At 31.0% G+C, this 15,057-nt stretch overlaps 2 protein-coding genes across 6 annotated transcripts in view; both read left to right on the top strand.

Moving 5' to 3' along the window:
- The first annotated feature begins 938 nt into the window (after positions 1 to 938).
- Positions 939 to 7,355, top strand: sgl (UDP-glucose 6-dehydrogenase sgl). Of its 2 annotated transcripts, XM_067355677.1 has the most exons (7): positions 939 to 1,352; positions 1,470 to 1,651; positions 2,366 to 2,846; positions 3,870 to 4,067; positions 4,405 to 4,851; positions 5,312 to 5,467; positions 5,941 to 7,355. In XM_067355677.1, the coding sequence occupies exons 3-7, from the start codon at positions 2,382 to 2,384 to the stop codon at positions 6,118 to 6,120; spliced, it is 1,446 nt and encodes a 481-aa protein (XP_067211778.1). In that variant the 5' UTR covers positions 939 to 1,352; positions 1,470 to 1,651; positions 2,366 to 2,381; the 3' UTR covers positions 6,121 to 7,355. The 2 variants fall into 2 exon arrangements, with proteins under 2 accessions (XP_067211778.1, XP_012229075.1); XM_012373652.2 differs by lacking the exon at positions 1,470 to 1,651 and having other exon boundaries at positions 954 to 1,352.
- A 1,121-nt stretch (positions 7,356 to 8,476) lies between these two features.
- Positions 8,477 to 15,057, top strand: part of babo (TGF-beta receptor type-1 babo) — a 37,249-nt gene continuing 30,668 nt past the window's right edge. For 3 of the 4 annotated variants that reach the window (XM_012373599.2, XM_067355675.1, XM_012373600.2), the window contains exon 1: positions 8,477 to 9,574. In XM_012373599.2, the coding sequence (XP_012229022.1) occupies positions 9,484 to 9,574 (91 nt within the window). In that variant the 5' untranslated portion in view covers positions 8,477 to 9,483. The remainder of the gene's footprint in view (positions 9,575 to 15,057) is intronic. The other variant, XM_067355676.1, reaches the window with a different exon arrangement.

Here is a 15,057-nt window from a genome sequence, read left to right as displayed (position 1 = left end):
AGGCGCACTTTCTCTTCAATAAAACCTTTTCTCTTCAATAAAACCTTCCACCTCTATGAATTTCCTAGAGCACTTGGAACGAAGATCTATCTCATCAGTTCAATTCTCGATCACAGCTCGAATAAGCAATACCTAATAAAGACTTTTCATAAACGTATCCCGATTTATTCAAAATTATCTATTACGTAGCTGCACGTAACAGCCCTCAACTTGATTTGATTTTTAGATATTTTGTTGACACTTGACAGGTTATGTTTATTTGTACATTAGGTTATGTTTCTTCTATCACAAATAAATTTTTTGTTTCAGATAACGATTGTCGTATAATAAATAAATTTTCTTTACATGTCATATGTAATTTTAATCATTTATTTTCGTTATACATTTACTGTTTTGATACAAAATGTGATTTATAAGTGAAGAACATGAATGATTTTCCAGAACAATATACATGACACATTATGTGATTAAACAATACATATTAATTTTTCAATTATTAACATTGAAATATCAAACAAATCCAACTTTAATTTCTGCATCATTTAACACTGTAGTTAGTTTTGTAATAAAACTATGATTAGCAAGTATAGATTCTCTGAAACACTATCACTGTGTAACTTCCATTGTTCGACCACGTCATTATTGAATGCGTTCACATACAGTAGGCGTTAAAGGATATATTAAAAAATTTAAAGCTAAATCCAAAGTAGATTTTGAATTAAATATTGATAATATATGATGTAAATCAATGTAAATGATTATCATATGATTTCAGAAAGGTGTTTAGCCATAGACAATAATAATAAGTATAGATTACTCATGTGTTGAAAGTGTACAGAATTTAAAAAGAGAAAGAAAGCTTTAATAAGTTGTTTTCTCTCTCACATGTAAGAGTAAGAGATAATTGGTAGCACTGCGCCTTTATTTTCCTTACTACATGTTATCACGTCTATGGTTGCAACGTTGCTAATTTTTACGCATGCGCCGTACAACATCTGGAGATGGTAATGTGGATACGACGACTGCGCGACGACGCGGCCTCGCTGCGGCCTCGACATTTCTCCACCTTCATTTATCTAGCACACTCGTAGTAGCATTACGAAGTGATGGCCGTATAGTGTCTAGAGAGTTTGGAATATGAAAAGTGCAATTACAACGCGATTTAATATCGCTATAGTATCGCAGTTTTTTGTTATAAACGAAATTATCTTACCGTTGGAGAAGCTGCTCGCATCTCTTTAATTGTAATAGGTCGTAGCTTGTCTTTCGGATTACTTTGGTTTCATGTCACATCTTCACTAATTTCCACGGAGTCCGTTTCTTCAGAGAATCAGCCATTCTGAGCCGGACAGGTAATAAAATCGAATACATATATTTTCGAATCTCGAGTAAAACAGAAAATGTCATAGTAGTTCAAAACGCTCCATCAAGGAGAATATTTATCTTCCAGTGTTTAATTCAATATCTAGCTTTTTCAGTTCGTCGAATTATGAACATGACAATTTTAATATATTATAATAAATTATATATAATATTTCGAGGAAGGATAAGTAAAGGGAAGATCTTGTATTGACAAGTATTAATGGAATAAGTATAAACAGTAGTCGGATACGTGATAAATCTCGGTTGACGTACGCTGTCAAAAATGCCGGTAGATATATTTTTATCAGTTTCCGGAAGTTGATATTATATTTGAGCGACAAGAACATTCCTGTGGAATATCATTTCCTGCGTAAAAATAGATGAGAGTGTTTTTTTCGTGTCTATTATTTTAGTTTAAAACAATTTTTTAATATAATTTTTATTTTGTTTTTTTTATATTGTAATTGCTTTTTTATTACATTTAGCCGATTTAACAATTTTCTTATCACAAGAAATTATTTAGCAAAAATTGTATAGCTTAATAAAAAAAATTAAACATTTTATTTCGTTCGAAATATCTATTTTATTTTTATGACCTAAAAACAATCTATTTTGAAAAGTAATTTAGATAATTTTGACATGACATGATACCATTGTTATGCAATTCTGTTTATCTGTTCATTAATTTGAAGTGATAGACTATGTTAACAGCCAGGAAGTCATGTATTCTTACACATAACTACAGGTCATAACTGTTGATCATAATAAAGAAAAAGAAGGAAATTAACTAATTATTTAATTCTTTCTAACGTTTAAATTCTATCCAATTTTTAATTAAGCAAATTATTGCATCTGTATCATGCTGTACGATCCTTTTTTTTTATACATATAAAAGTTAATGAAACATTTTTTCTTGTAATATAAAATTTATTTCAAACTTTTTACAATTATAATTCTTATAAAGCAATAAATATAATAAAATTACAATATTAAAATTTGCCAGATAACAGTCTCTCAAGATGACGAGAGTCCGAAAAATTTGCTGCATGGGAGCTGGCTATGTGGGTGGGCCCACGTGCAGCGTTATTGCCTTAAAATGCCCGGAAATTCAAGTAACCGTCGTTGATAAGAGCAAGGAGAGAATAGCACGATGGAATTCGCAGAAGTTGCCAATATACGAGCCGGGCTTAGACGAAGTTGTCCAAAAATGCCGTGGAAAAAATTTGTTCTTTTCTACCGACATCGAGACGGCAATCAAGGAGGCCGATTTAATATTCATCTCGGTGAATACTCCGACGAAAACCTTCGGTAATGGCAAAGGGAGAGCGGCTGACTTGAAATATGTAGAGAGTGCTGCCAGAATGATCGCGGAAATTGCGACAGGAGACAAAATAATTGTGGAGAAAAGCACGGTACCAGTACGGGCAGCTGAAAGTATTATGAATATTCTGCGCGCTAATCATAAACCAGGCGTTTCCTATCAGGTAAAATTATTGTTATTGCAACTGTAATTCAAACAAGAAAAATAATCCTTTTTTTTTATTCTTTTGATTCTCTTAATTGCATTCTATTTTTATTTTGATAAAAAACACAAGTTATTAAAATACATTTAATTGTTACCTGTCATTATATTTACATGTTGTCAAGCGTTTTTCTTAAAGTAAGGTTTGTTTTATAATTGTGGCTTTAATTTCATTAAAATTGCTTACAATAATTTGGTATATTTAATTAAAAAATAATATATTTTTACGTTATTTTTACCGTTGATATTTACTAAGCATAGAAAGAAAAAAATTACCGATTAAAATTGCGAAACTCAGCGTTTATTAATGCATAAGTTTTGGTTATTAGTAAAATTTTTTATATCATTTATGCGATATTTAATGCTCTAATAATGTTTAAGTAATTTCTAAACAATATTTTTATTTATTTTATCTATTTCTCTTTTATGTTTTATTTTTGCACTTATCAATGTATAGTCATAAACAATTTTGTGATTTATGGCAAGCTTATCAACAAATGCAAATAACACACATCACACACACACACATATATATATATTTATACATTTTTTAATAGAATATTTATGATATATGTATTTATCAGTTAGTTATCAGGAGTAATATTTACTAATGCTTACTAACACCTTAAGTTCACTCATAATACTGATAATTTGTCTACAATCTTTTGAGCAATTTATTCTTTATTAACATTAATATGGTGTTAAGTAAAAATTAGGAAATATTGATGCTGCTTCATAAACTTGATTTTAATTTTATTTTAATTTTATTTTAATAAATAGTAATAGTTTATATCAGAATTAATGTTAATTTCATGCTTGTTTAAATTAATTCTGGTTATTCAAGCTATGATTCTTCTTTATTTTGTTCAATCATATAATTTCTTTTTCAAGTGCAATCTTACCATTATGCATCGATTTATCCTTTGCATGTTCACTGAGATTATTTGTCTCTTTAATTAATTTACGAATTTTAATTATTTTTCAGATTCTTTCGAATCCAGAATTTTTAGCCGAAGGAACCGCTATAGAGGATTTAGTGAACGCAGATCGGGTGCTTATCGGTGGAGAAGATTCTCCAGAAGGACAGGCGGCTATTGAAGAACTTTGCAAAATTTACGAACATTGGATCCCAAGAGAAAATATTTTGACAACGAATACATGGAGCTCAGAATTATCGAAGTTGGTAAGTAATAATTTATTTCACACATTTTAATGTAATTTCGACTTTTATGTAATCAATTTTATAAATAATTTTGTTAATGAATAAATTTTTGATTTCTTTACTGAAGCAATATCTATTAAAATTTATTAAAACCTTAATTATTTCTCTCACTTTTCCGCAAAACTTGTTTTACAATTTATTAATAAACTATCACTATTTATTAAAATAAAATTAAAATAAAATTAAAATCAAGTTTATATAATCTTGAGAAACAGCAAAATATAATAATAACTCGTAAATTGCAATAATTCAATGCAGTGATATATTGTGACAAACACTCGATTTTCTTTGATTTTAGGCTGCAAATGCTTTTCTAGCACAACGGATATCTAGCATAAATTCTTTGTCGGCGGTATGCGAAGCCACGGGTGCCGACGTGTCCGAAGTCGCTAGAGCAATTGGACTTGATTCTCGAATTGGTTCCAAATTTCTTCACGCATCGGTCGGTTTTGGAGGTTCTTGTTTCCAAAAAGACATATTAAATCTTGTGTACATGTGTGAATGTCTGAATCTGCCAGAGGTGGCTGCATATTGGCAACAAGTGATTAATATGAACGAATATCAAAAGTCAAGGTTTTCTGCGAAGGTCATAGAATCTCTTTTCAACACCGTGACGGACAAGAGAATCGCTATGCTAGGCTTCGCCTTTAAGAAAAATACAGGAGATACGCGTGAATCACCAGCGATCCACGTTGCCAAGACATTACTGGACGAAGGTGCTGTTCTTCACATTTACGATCCCAAGGTTAGCACTTTCTCTCTTTTACATATATGTTCTAAATGTTTTGCACTTTAATAAGTATTTTTAATAAATTTACATGTTGAAATTTATGTTTATTGAATTGATATTTAATATGTTAATTTAATAAGAATTGAACAACATTTGTACTTTTCATACTATTGGTTTTGAATTGAATAACATTTTACTAAAAGTATCAAATATCTAGTTTTTAAATAATTAATTTTTGTTTAAGGTATCAAATATTTGTTTTTTTTTTAATAATTGAAAATTAATCAAAGAAAATACTTAAAAAGCCAATTAGATTTTCTGAATAAACTGGATTTCTGAATTTTACATATGTATGTCAAATCTCTTTAATGTGTATAAAATAAGATAACCTTCTTAGATTATGTTGATATTTTATTAATGAGTAATTGCCAATGAATATATTACGCTTCTTGTACAATTTCTTTCTAATGCATAGGTTGAAGAAGCTCAAATTATCCAAGACTTGACTCATCCGAGTGTAACAAGCAATCCCGAAGATGTAAAAAATCGAATCAGTATTTATAAGAATGCTTACAGTGCCACGAGGAATACTCACGCTATTGTGTTGTGTACAGAATGGGATGAATTTTGCGTGAGTATCTTCTATCAACAATCCGTAATTATGGAAAAAAATTTTTGATTAATTGATGATGTAAAAAGATAAGCAATCTAAAACATTTAATACAATTTGTTTGCTGCAGAATTCTCTATAATATTTTATATATAAATTAAATCTTTAATAAATTAAAATATATCTGTAATAATAAAATTTACATTCTGTTTATAAAACTTTTAATTATTTTTCTCACTAGATAGATTTATTGAAATATATTTGTATAGATAAATTCTCTCTTATATTTATTATAGATTTTTATATATTTTTATTAGATAAACAACTTTAAATTTTTTGATAAGAGTTTATATTTTATTACTTTAATAATTTATTTAATCCGAATAATGTAAAATTTATGGCTAAGGTAATAACTAGTTTTTTTATGTGATTATGTTCAATATTATGCTAATACTCTTAAGAGATATTTTATCGTTTTTACATACAATTTTTAGGAATTGGATTACACGCAGATTTATGCAGACATGATGAAACCAGCATATATATTTGATGGGAGAAAAATTTTGAATCATGACGAATTGCAAAGGATCGGTTTTGTTGTTCAGACTATCGGCAAGAGGCTCACGAGATTTCATGCAATTTCAAGAGCATGGGGTAGTCAAACGCAAATTTAAAACAATGGACCAATCTATTAGTATATTTTCAATTCGGTAAATAATATCTATAATCTATTGCGAGAATTTTATTAAGTAAGTTAATCTACGTATAAATGCATTTTTTAAATGATGAAATATGACGATATCGAATTTCAATGAATATATTAATTGATGATATTTTAATGAATTTATTTAATTTGTAAAGACATTTTCTAATTATTCATTTCTTAATGATTGTATCAATTTAGACTGCGCATACACATAGATAAGATGCAATGCAATGCAATGCATAGATAAGTTACATGCAATATTATTTTACGTTATAAGTATGTATGTATATATCAATTTCCTACAATTGGTGGCATGAACTAAGAAAGAAAGGAAGGTTACGAGATTGACTATGCATTTCCAGAAATATTTTAACAAATGAGAGATATTGCATGAATCTTTTATTTATTTCCACTTATTAAATTTCTATTTAATAAGTTTTTTAAAATATATTTTATGCAATAAAACTTTTTTAAAAAGAAAACGGGGCTGTCTTAGGCACAGTTTAACGCTATATTATTTTAAATCAATTTGATATTGAATAGATATAATCTCATTGAGTTTATACTTGAGTATCATTTACATGTGAAAATGATGTTATGTTTATTGATGAATAAGTGAAATTTATAAGATATTTGCTATTCTTTATATATAATGTACATATGGCGTCGAAAATCGAATTCATCGAAATTATATTGGCTTTAATGATGCGCTTTAACTTTTTGCTTTAAATGATGCATCATGGAACTATCTAAAATGTTTAAAAGGATAAATAGATAAAGAAATATACATTACATTTTTCTATTTTACATATAAATATAGTGATTCTCTACTTTATCGTATTTAGTATGACAAAAGCGTGGAAATTCGTAAGATTTTATGGTGTTTTTTCAAGCGAATTATCCAATCAGAATTAAGGTAGTTGTTGAGCAACGTGAATAGTATAATGAAAAGGATAGTTCATATTAAGAAGCGAAAACAATCGTATGTATGTACGTCGAATAGACAACTTTTTCACTCAATACATTTCAGTATTATTTATTTGAAAAAGATAACATAAAATCTTACGAATTCTTGTAATTATCTCAATTTAGATATAATATCAACTTCAATACATTAACTCTCGAATGAAGAGAGTATGTATGCAATATTGTATTCTAGCAAAATATAATAATAAATTAAAAGTGAAACATTTTTAAACGTTATATGAACACCTACATGTCATTTATTTACCTTTTTAATTTGACTATTTTAACACTTCTAATATATTTAGACATCTAAAACTACAAAAACATTTTACAAAATATTTTGTCTACTGTAATTATTGCAATAAATTTAAATATATAACAATGTATATAATAAGATATTTAATTTAAGCTTATAATAAATTATTAAAATTATTATGTGTGATTGAATTATATTTACTATATGAATAATTAATTTTTAAGGACATTATTGTTATTGTTTTTTTCAACATCATTTTAATCGTATACACATTCTATAAATTAAATCTAAATGCATAGTGTATGCGTTACATATAGTTTATAAAAAAATGTGCGTTTGACAATTAATGTACAATCGTATCGTAACTATGCCAAGTATTATATTAATTTTATTTCTTTTGTATTTCTATCAAATAATATTTTCGTACATATTATAGAATTTTGAAACTTTTCTATAATAATTGCATTTGATACAAATGATGTATGTCAAATTACTTTATAAGTAAAACTTGTAGAACTTTGATGTTGGACCATAAAATTTACGCATGCGCAAATTGCAGTAGTGTATCAATTCTTCATTAATACTTGGATTTGACATTACATATGTGATAAATTAAGATACAGTAAAATTGCCATTGCAAGAATTTTTTTATATTTTTGAAAAATGTAAGTTGTAATTTGAAATGCATATCCTCATAATTATCCGATTGTTTAATATTTTCTGCAAAAGTTTTGTTTATCTTTCACTTGGATATATCGTTCTCATATAGATAAATTGCTTTCATTATAAATCAGTATAAAATTTCTAATTATTTTAATTCACTATTTTATTTTCAAAGTTTAGTGTCATACAGATCTGCGAAAGCTAGAAACTAATAATTGTACGTATTAAATTTTATCAATTTTCGGAGCCCCTACAGCGTGTTTGGAGTACAATTACATTAGAAAGAAAATCGTTTTTTTTTTATATCATTATCTTTTTATTAATATGACCAAAATTGATTCACCTCGTGTGTTATTTTTAGCATATATACTAGCGAAACGAAATTTTGCGATGATGGAACACGCAGTTATATACGGCCCTGCAAAAGGCCTGTGAGTTGCGATCCGCGACGTGTTTCATGAAGCGTTATCGGCTGAAGGAGCAGCGGTAGTAGCGGCGGCAGTAGCAGCGACATGAGTCGTTGCTTGACGATCCGCGTTAAAAGTCGCTCTAGTGAGCGAGCCGCGTGACAGCCGCGACGAGATTGCGCCGAAGTTGCGGCGTGCCGACGACAACGACGACGACGACGACAACGGTGACGATAATGAGTGGCAAGACGTTACGTTCGCAAGGTCAAATCTGCTGACGCACGGGTGTTAGTGATATCCTCGTGTGTAACCCAGTGAATTCGTTCGAATTCGCGAACAGTTCTTCGGCGTGTTCATCGGAGGGCAATAGGCCGGGCCTGTCGGTAGGAAAATGGCGGCGTGCCTTCCGCGGCGGAGACGTCGCACTACGGCGATGAAGTGTATCTGAAGGATCATCGCTCACGCGGAAAAACCGCTCTCCGCGTCTCCGGAACCGCTCCTCGTCCCTCAAGCGACGATCCCCCCAGTGTTATTCGATCGGTAGAAGAGGAAACGCGAGCTGGAGCGACGTTCGCTCCAAGCGATGTAAGCGGATGGCGTGTACATTCGGAACACGACACACGCTCGCAGAAAGACGACGACGCACGGTGAGCACCGTATGTGCGTGCAGCTGAAAATCACGTTTGCTCTGAAAAGTGCTTTCACGCGAGCATTCTTATGCGAGTGAGCGCCGCGCATCGACGGCATCGGCAGCGGCACGGACAGCGGCAACAACCGCGGTGACAAGTATCTTGTCGGCGGGGCGATTCCTCGCCTCATCCCCGCGGTCGCTGGAGGATGATACCGTGGTCGGTGACAGTGATCGTCGCCGCCCGCGAGTCTCGCGCGCGACTTTGTCGCGATCGGCGCTGAACCGCGGCGGCCAAGGTTGGTGGCCCTCAACGGAAAACCGCGAGGTCGATTCCTCGCGGATCCGCGACAGCGGACAGCGCGACCACCACGGCGGACCACCGACAGCTCCCGCGGAAGCTCAGGAAAGATGAGAGGCGTCCGCGACGGCGGCATGGCGAGTCTCCTCGCCCTGGCGCTCCTCTGTTTGTTCCACGCATCGTGCGCCTCGGACGGCGGTGGTACGTATATCTTTCTGTTGCTAGAAGCGTTTCGTAACAATAATGTATTGTGGCACGAAATTGGGAAAATTTTCGCAATAATGCATTTCGGATGCGTCGAGATCTGTTGCGTATTTGGAATGTTATATCGATCAAAGTTAGGTTTACCAATAAATGGTAATGTGATAATCACACTTCACACCGACAAAACATATTTACTATAGCTAGAGTATGATATTGTCGGAAGTTAGAAGTGTAGTGAGAAATTAGATTTTTTGGTCAGTAAAATGGCAAAGTTTGATTAAATTAAGACGATTTGGAGTGGATTGGGACATCATATAACAACAATTTTGGTTCTTTATATATGCGTGAGATATATATTCACTTACAATCAATATGTGTGCTTTCTAATTGCATACAGTATACAATTATAATACATATAGATTTTGTCTATTATAAATGCATTAGAAACATAAAGAATGTGGGAAAAGTATGATGAGCATGATAAATATAATTGCACATGAAACTTCTTGATCTTTGCAATGTAATTAAATATTTATTATTGCAAATGAAACTTCTTGATCTTTGTAACGTAATTAAGTATTAATACTTCCTTATCTGAAAATGCAATGGCTCATTCTTTAAATGCATATCGGTTTGATGCAATGGAATCTGATAAAAAAATATTTTGCTGAAAGTATTTGTAAGATAACATATTGTGAAAATGCAATAGAAATATTGATGAACAAGCCATCTGCTTGATTATTGATTTTATTTCTAGATAATTAAAACTTTATGGCACTTTTACTAAGCTGCAGAATATTGCAGTTAAATTTTGCATAATTAAATCAAAATTTTGGAAAAACTTATTTTAATTTTTAATTAAGTAAAAAGTATAGTTTTGTTATATAACTGTATTGCAAAGTCTTACAGTTCTCGTAAAACCTCTTCACTTTTAATCACTTGTAACTTGAGATTTATAGATGAATTAATGGGATTTTAATTTAAAAAAAAGTTTATTCAATATTGATCGTGCAGTCTATCAATAAAATGTAAATCAGAGATTCTGAGAAAAAGAAGATAAAGTATCTAGTCTACAATAGTGTCTTGCTTTTTTTGTTACTTTAATATGTGCGATCCGAGACCTCCGACCTTCACCGTCACGAAAGAAAGAGACTCAATTGGACATGTACATATTTGAACAATTTAAATTTTCTGAACAAGTAGCTATTTGTGTTGAAAACCATTTTTAAATTGCGTATTCTAATATTTATAAATTGCGACTTAATATATGGAAGAAAAAAATCATATTTAAAAAAAATGCAATAATTTCGACAAGCTTCTTTGCTGGAACGCACTCCTGTTTGTCCCACGCGTTGTGCTTTGTAGACGATCCTACTGTCACGGTGTGCGTCTCGCGTGCGTGTATGCGTGAAGTCTCTCTTTCTCTTTCTGTGTTTTTGTTGGACTCTGCCTCTTGCTCGTTCTGTCGTTCATCGCGCGCGTGTAGTTCGCGCGTCCCTGTCTCTTCCTCTATCCCTCTGCTCCAGTCTTTCCGCGCGTACCTCTTCTCTATCCCACTCATTCCCGCTCTTTCTCCCCTTCGACGGTGCGCACATAACGTTGCGTAAGTAACGCGCCGTCGTGTACAGAAGGGCCGTTTAATCTCGTTGCTGCATGAGATCCAAAAAGCATGCGGAAGGGTGAACCGATGCAGTCGGTGCCTACGACGTGCTCTCCGCGATTCTGTTTTCAAGAAACGAGGTGTGTTTTAACCCTTCGATATACCGTTATGGCACTTTCAATCCATCCACAATGAATGTTTTTTTATATTATTTAAAATTTATGGTAAAACAAGTATTTTTAATTAACCATATATTTATAGAATATAGAATCAGAAAAGTAAAATAATATTGTCGAATTATTAGTCAATAATAGACAAAATTAAGATATTCTAATTGAGATAATTAATATTATAATGAATTTAATTTATTTAATTAAAATTAATGGAAGAAAATTAATTTCTATAGTGAATTTATATTTTACACGGTATTAATTTTTTGTATAGAATAAAAGTTCTTTGTTCTTTTTATGACAAATCAATTACTGTAGAATAATATAATATAATTGGAATAAAGTTTTATTAAACAATTTTCTTCTATATTTTGTAGTTATGAATATCTATGCGATTCAAAAATAGACAATTGCTTTAAGCATGCCAATTATTCTTGTGTAATCGCTATGTTTGCTCTATATTTGTTCCATTGAACAATTGTCTCGTTTTACTTCAACACGAAAGATAGTAAGCAATCGAACCTATGCTGTGCTTATTGTCCAGATAACTTACATTTTGTGTGAGTGAGCATCGGTATATAATTCTTGAGACGTTGGACCGTTGAATTCTTACAATTAGCGTATAATACAATTGCAAAAGTAGATCATTATTACGTTAAAAATAACTATTATGTTATGCGTAATAAATGTTTGTCTTTATATATTAACATTTCAGTATCATGAATAATTATTTCAACTTGCACGTTATACTAATTCATAATTCAGAAAATATCGATTTAATGTGAGTTTGCAAATCTAAATATTCATAAAAGAATTCTCAAGTCTAATTATAAAATCAAAATTATGTTTTTGGCACAAGACCAACTGGTTTTTTTTATATGTTTTTATTTTAATTTTAACATGTTCGGAACGTTTAGTGATTCTGAGATTTAATTATTGCACAGATACATGCTCTTGGCGCAATAGATACGCAAGAAAGCGTGAATTTATTGCAGACTGAATCGATTTCTTTAGCAGGCAATACCTTTAAAACAGACTTAACGATCAAATGGACTTGTTTACATCATGTATTTATTTATATCGGTATCATTTGCATTCTTATCTTTACATCCATATAATTAAGACACTTATGATCTGGAAGCTTATATTTTTTTCAATGCACATAAGCTACGGCCAGTACATCTGCAGGAAAACATTATTTAGTTTGAATTTGTATGCGTTAATTTACATTACAGCATTCAATAGGTACGCATACTGTTATTTTTTTAACATAAAATTACAAATTGTCGGAAAGGCGAAATAAATTGAGTCAACAATTGCAAAAGTAGATCATTATTACGTTAAAAGTAACTATTATGTTATGCGTAACAAATGTTTGCCTTTATATTAACATTTAAGTATCGTGAATAATTATTTCAACTTGCACGTTATATAAATTATATTAATTCATAATTCAGAAAAATATCGATTTAATATGACGTTAACATAAATTATACATATATTAATAATAATATAGGTATATATTTCTGTTTTAAATCGCAAAAAGTTGGAACAAATAAAAATTGATACAAGTGGCAAATTGTGTAAATAGCATAAAAATATGTTTGATACTCATCTTACGTTAGCAAGAAACATCTCATTCGGAAACACTCAATTTAACGATATCGTTTGGCGTAATGAAAGGAATTTGTTCTCTCTCTTTTCTCTCTTTCTCGCACACCTTTCACCTTCTACTTCCTTCCATGCTTTTATTCATTCTCTAGTATCTTCGTTATATCCTCTCTTCTTACGACGAGACCGATGGCTCCGCTCTGATGGATTCGATACTTGGTAATTGTCGTGCATGCAAATTGAGCTCTTGAATCCTCATTGAAAAAGCAGCACACGCTCCGACGTTCCTGCGACCGATAGACGAAACGCCGTGCACGGCCACTTCTTCGTCCTGACGGTACATTGTTATTCCGCAAATTCTTACGGGCCATTAGCGTTTGCAAGTTGGTTGATAAAACGATCGTAAATCCAGCGAAAAGACTGGCTGCGCGCTATCACTGTTAACGAGTTAACGAGATTCCATACATACGTATGTATATGCCTGTGCAACAAGATATTGCGCTGCATGCATATAAACGTAGATATTAATTCTCTCTCATAAAAGAAATGCTAAAATTGTTAAAAGAGCAGCTATCAAAGAAACAAAGGAGAAATAAGGATGTCGATATTTACAAGTTTTTTTATTTGTTTATTTAATTGTGAAATTTTCACCATCCGATAAATATTATTAGAATTAATAATGTATATTTTTTATTGCATATTTTATGTATATATTTTTAGGTATGCTATGTGTGTGTGTGTGTGTGTGTGTGTGAGGAAGTTAGAGATTTTACACACAAAATTATTATTAAATAACATGAAAGTTTTAAATTAATCAAAGTATGTATTTCGCATATCAAGAATTTATATATTTAGCATTGGTTGAGAAATGTTACGTAAATGAGAAGTGTATACATATGTTTTATTGAAAAAATATATTTTTTTATTGCACTACTGATTACTGACTTTTATCACATATTTTTATTGCTAAACATAAAAGTAGAATGTTTATTTTATGATTAGTGTTTTATTTATAAGTGAAATGATAAAAAAATGTAGTTGCATATATACATATACATTTTTTTAACAATATGAACTATTTTAATAAAATTTTAAGATTTGTAACGATGTGTTATAATCAGAATATGGAACGAAAAGTAATTGTAGAGCATTGAATGCTATATCGGAGCAAAAACCAATACACATGATAACACTACATGGCGGAACATCGTCATGCTTTTAACAGCGTCATATATCTTTATCGTAAGTTTTCGGCTGTAATCTACGATGGATGTAGCATTTGTACAAACCTAAATCGCAATGCGTAGATAATATTTAATGCTCGTGTTGCCTTATCGCTCAATAAAACATTGAAGTTATAATATTTTTTCGCGCGAGATATGGTGGGAGTTTGAATGATGCGATTTCGATCAATATTAAACGAAAAAAAATATCCGTCTGCTATCTCTTGATGTGAGGGAGAGAGAAAGAGATAGAGAGAGAAAGAGAGAGAATAGGGAAAAAACGAGATGAAAAAGTATATACTATTTCACAATAAACGGTCAACAATAGGGACGCATTCCTGTGATATAATTTACCTCGGACTCCATCCATGGTTCAATTTGAGACTAAATTAAATTGAAATTTTTTATTGAAAAGAAATCGTTGACAATCTATCGTACGGAATGTCAGGAATGTTGTATTTTCACTTAATTATAGTACTTTAAAACACTTTTTTAACAAAAATTGGGGTTTTATTATAGATTTATTAATTATTAGGCGAGCAAAAAAGTTTGTAATATTAAAAATGAAGATGTTTCAGATAAATTTTTAAAGTAGAACCGAATAATTTGAGTTATAATTAGATAAATAACGATTTGTTTTTGTGTTTAATTAGAAATATATTAAAAATTAGAAAAAAGTTGTGAAAAATGGCTCCTAGTTAGATCTTGCGGAAATATCAATTTCAATTTTATTAAAGAATTTTGAAAAATTTTTTGTGTAGAAAACATCGCACTAGTTACATAATTTTGGATACTTTATTATTATTGAGTTTCCTTTTTGTACAATAAAATTATTCTGTTGTTTAAAATTGGAAAAAATTTTAAGAATTGCATTGC

Source organism: Linepithema humile, chromosome 5, assembly GCF_040581485.1.
Source record: "Linepithema humile isolate Giens D197 chromosome 5, Lhum_UNIL_v1.0, whole genome shotgun sequence".
NCBI lineage: Eukaryota > Metazoa > Arthropoda > Insecta > Hymenoptera > Formicidae > Linepithema > Linepithema humile.
This window is presented reverse-complemented; position numbering and strand designations above follow the sequence as displayed.

What these genes read in the sequence shown, in the direction of transcription:
- sgl (XM_067355677.1), top strand. Translation starts at nt 2,382, where the DNA reads ATGACGAGAGTCCGAAAAATTTGCTGCATGGGAGCTGGCTATGTGGGT. An exon ending in AACCAGGCGTTTCCTATCAG is followed by an intron (nt 2,847 to 3,869) that starts GTAAAATTATTG and finishes ATTATTTTTCAG; the next exon opens with ATTCTTTCGAATCCAGAATT. An exon ending in TTCACATTTACGATCCCAAG is followed by an intron (nt 4,852 to 5,311) that starts GTTAGCACTTTC and finishes TCTAATGCATAG; the next exon opens with GTTGAAGAAGCTCAAATTAT.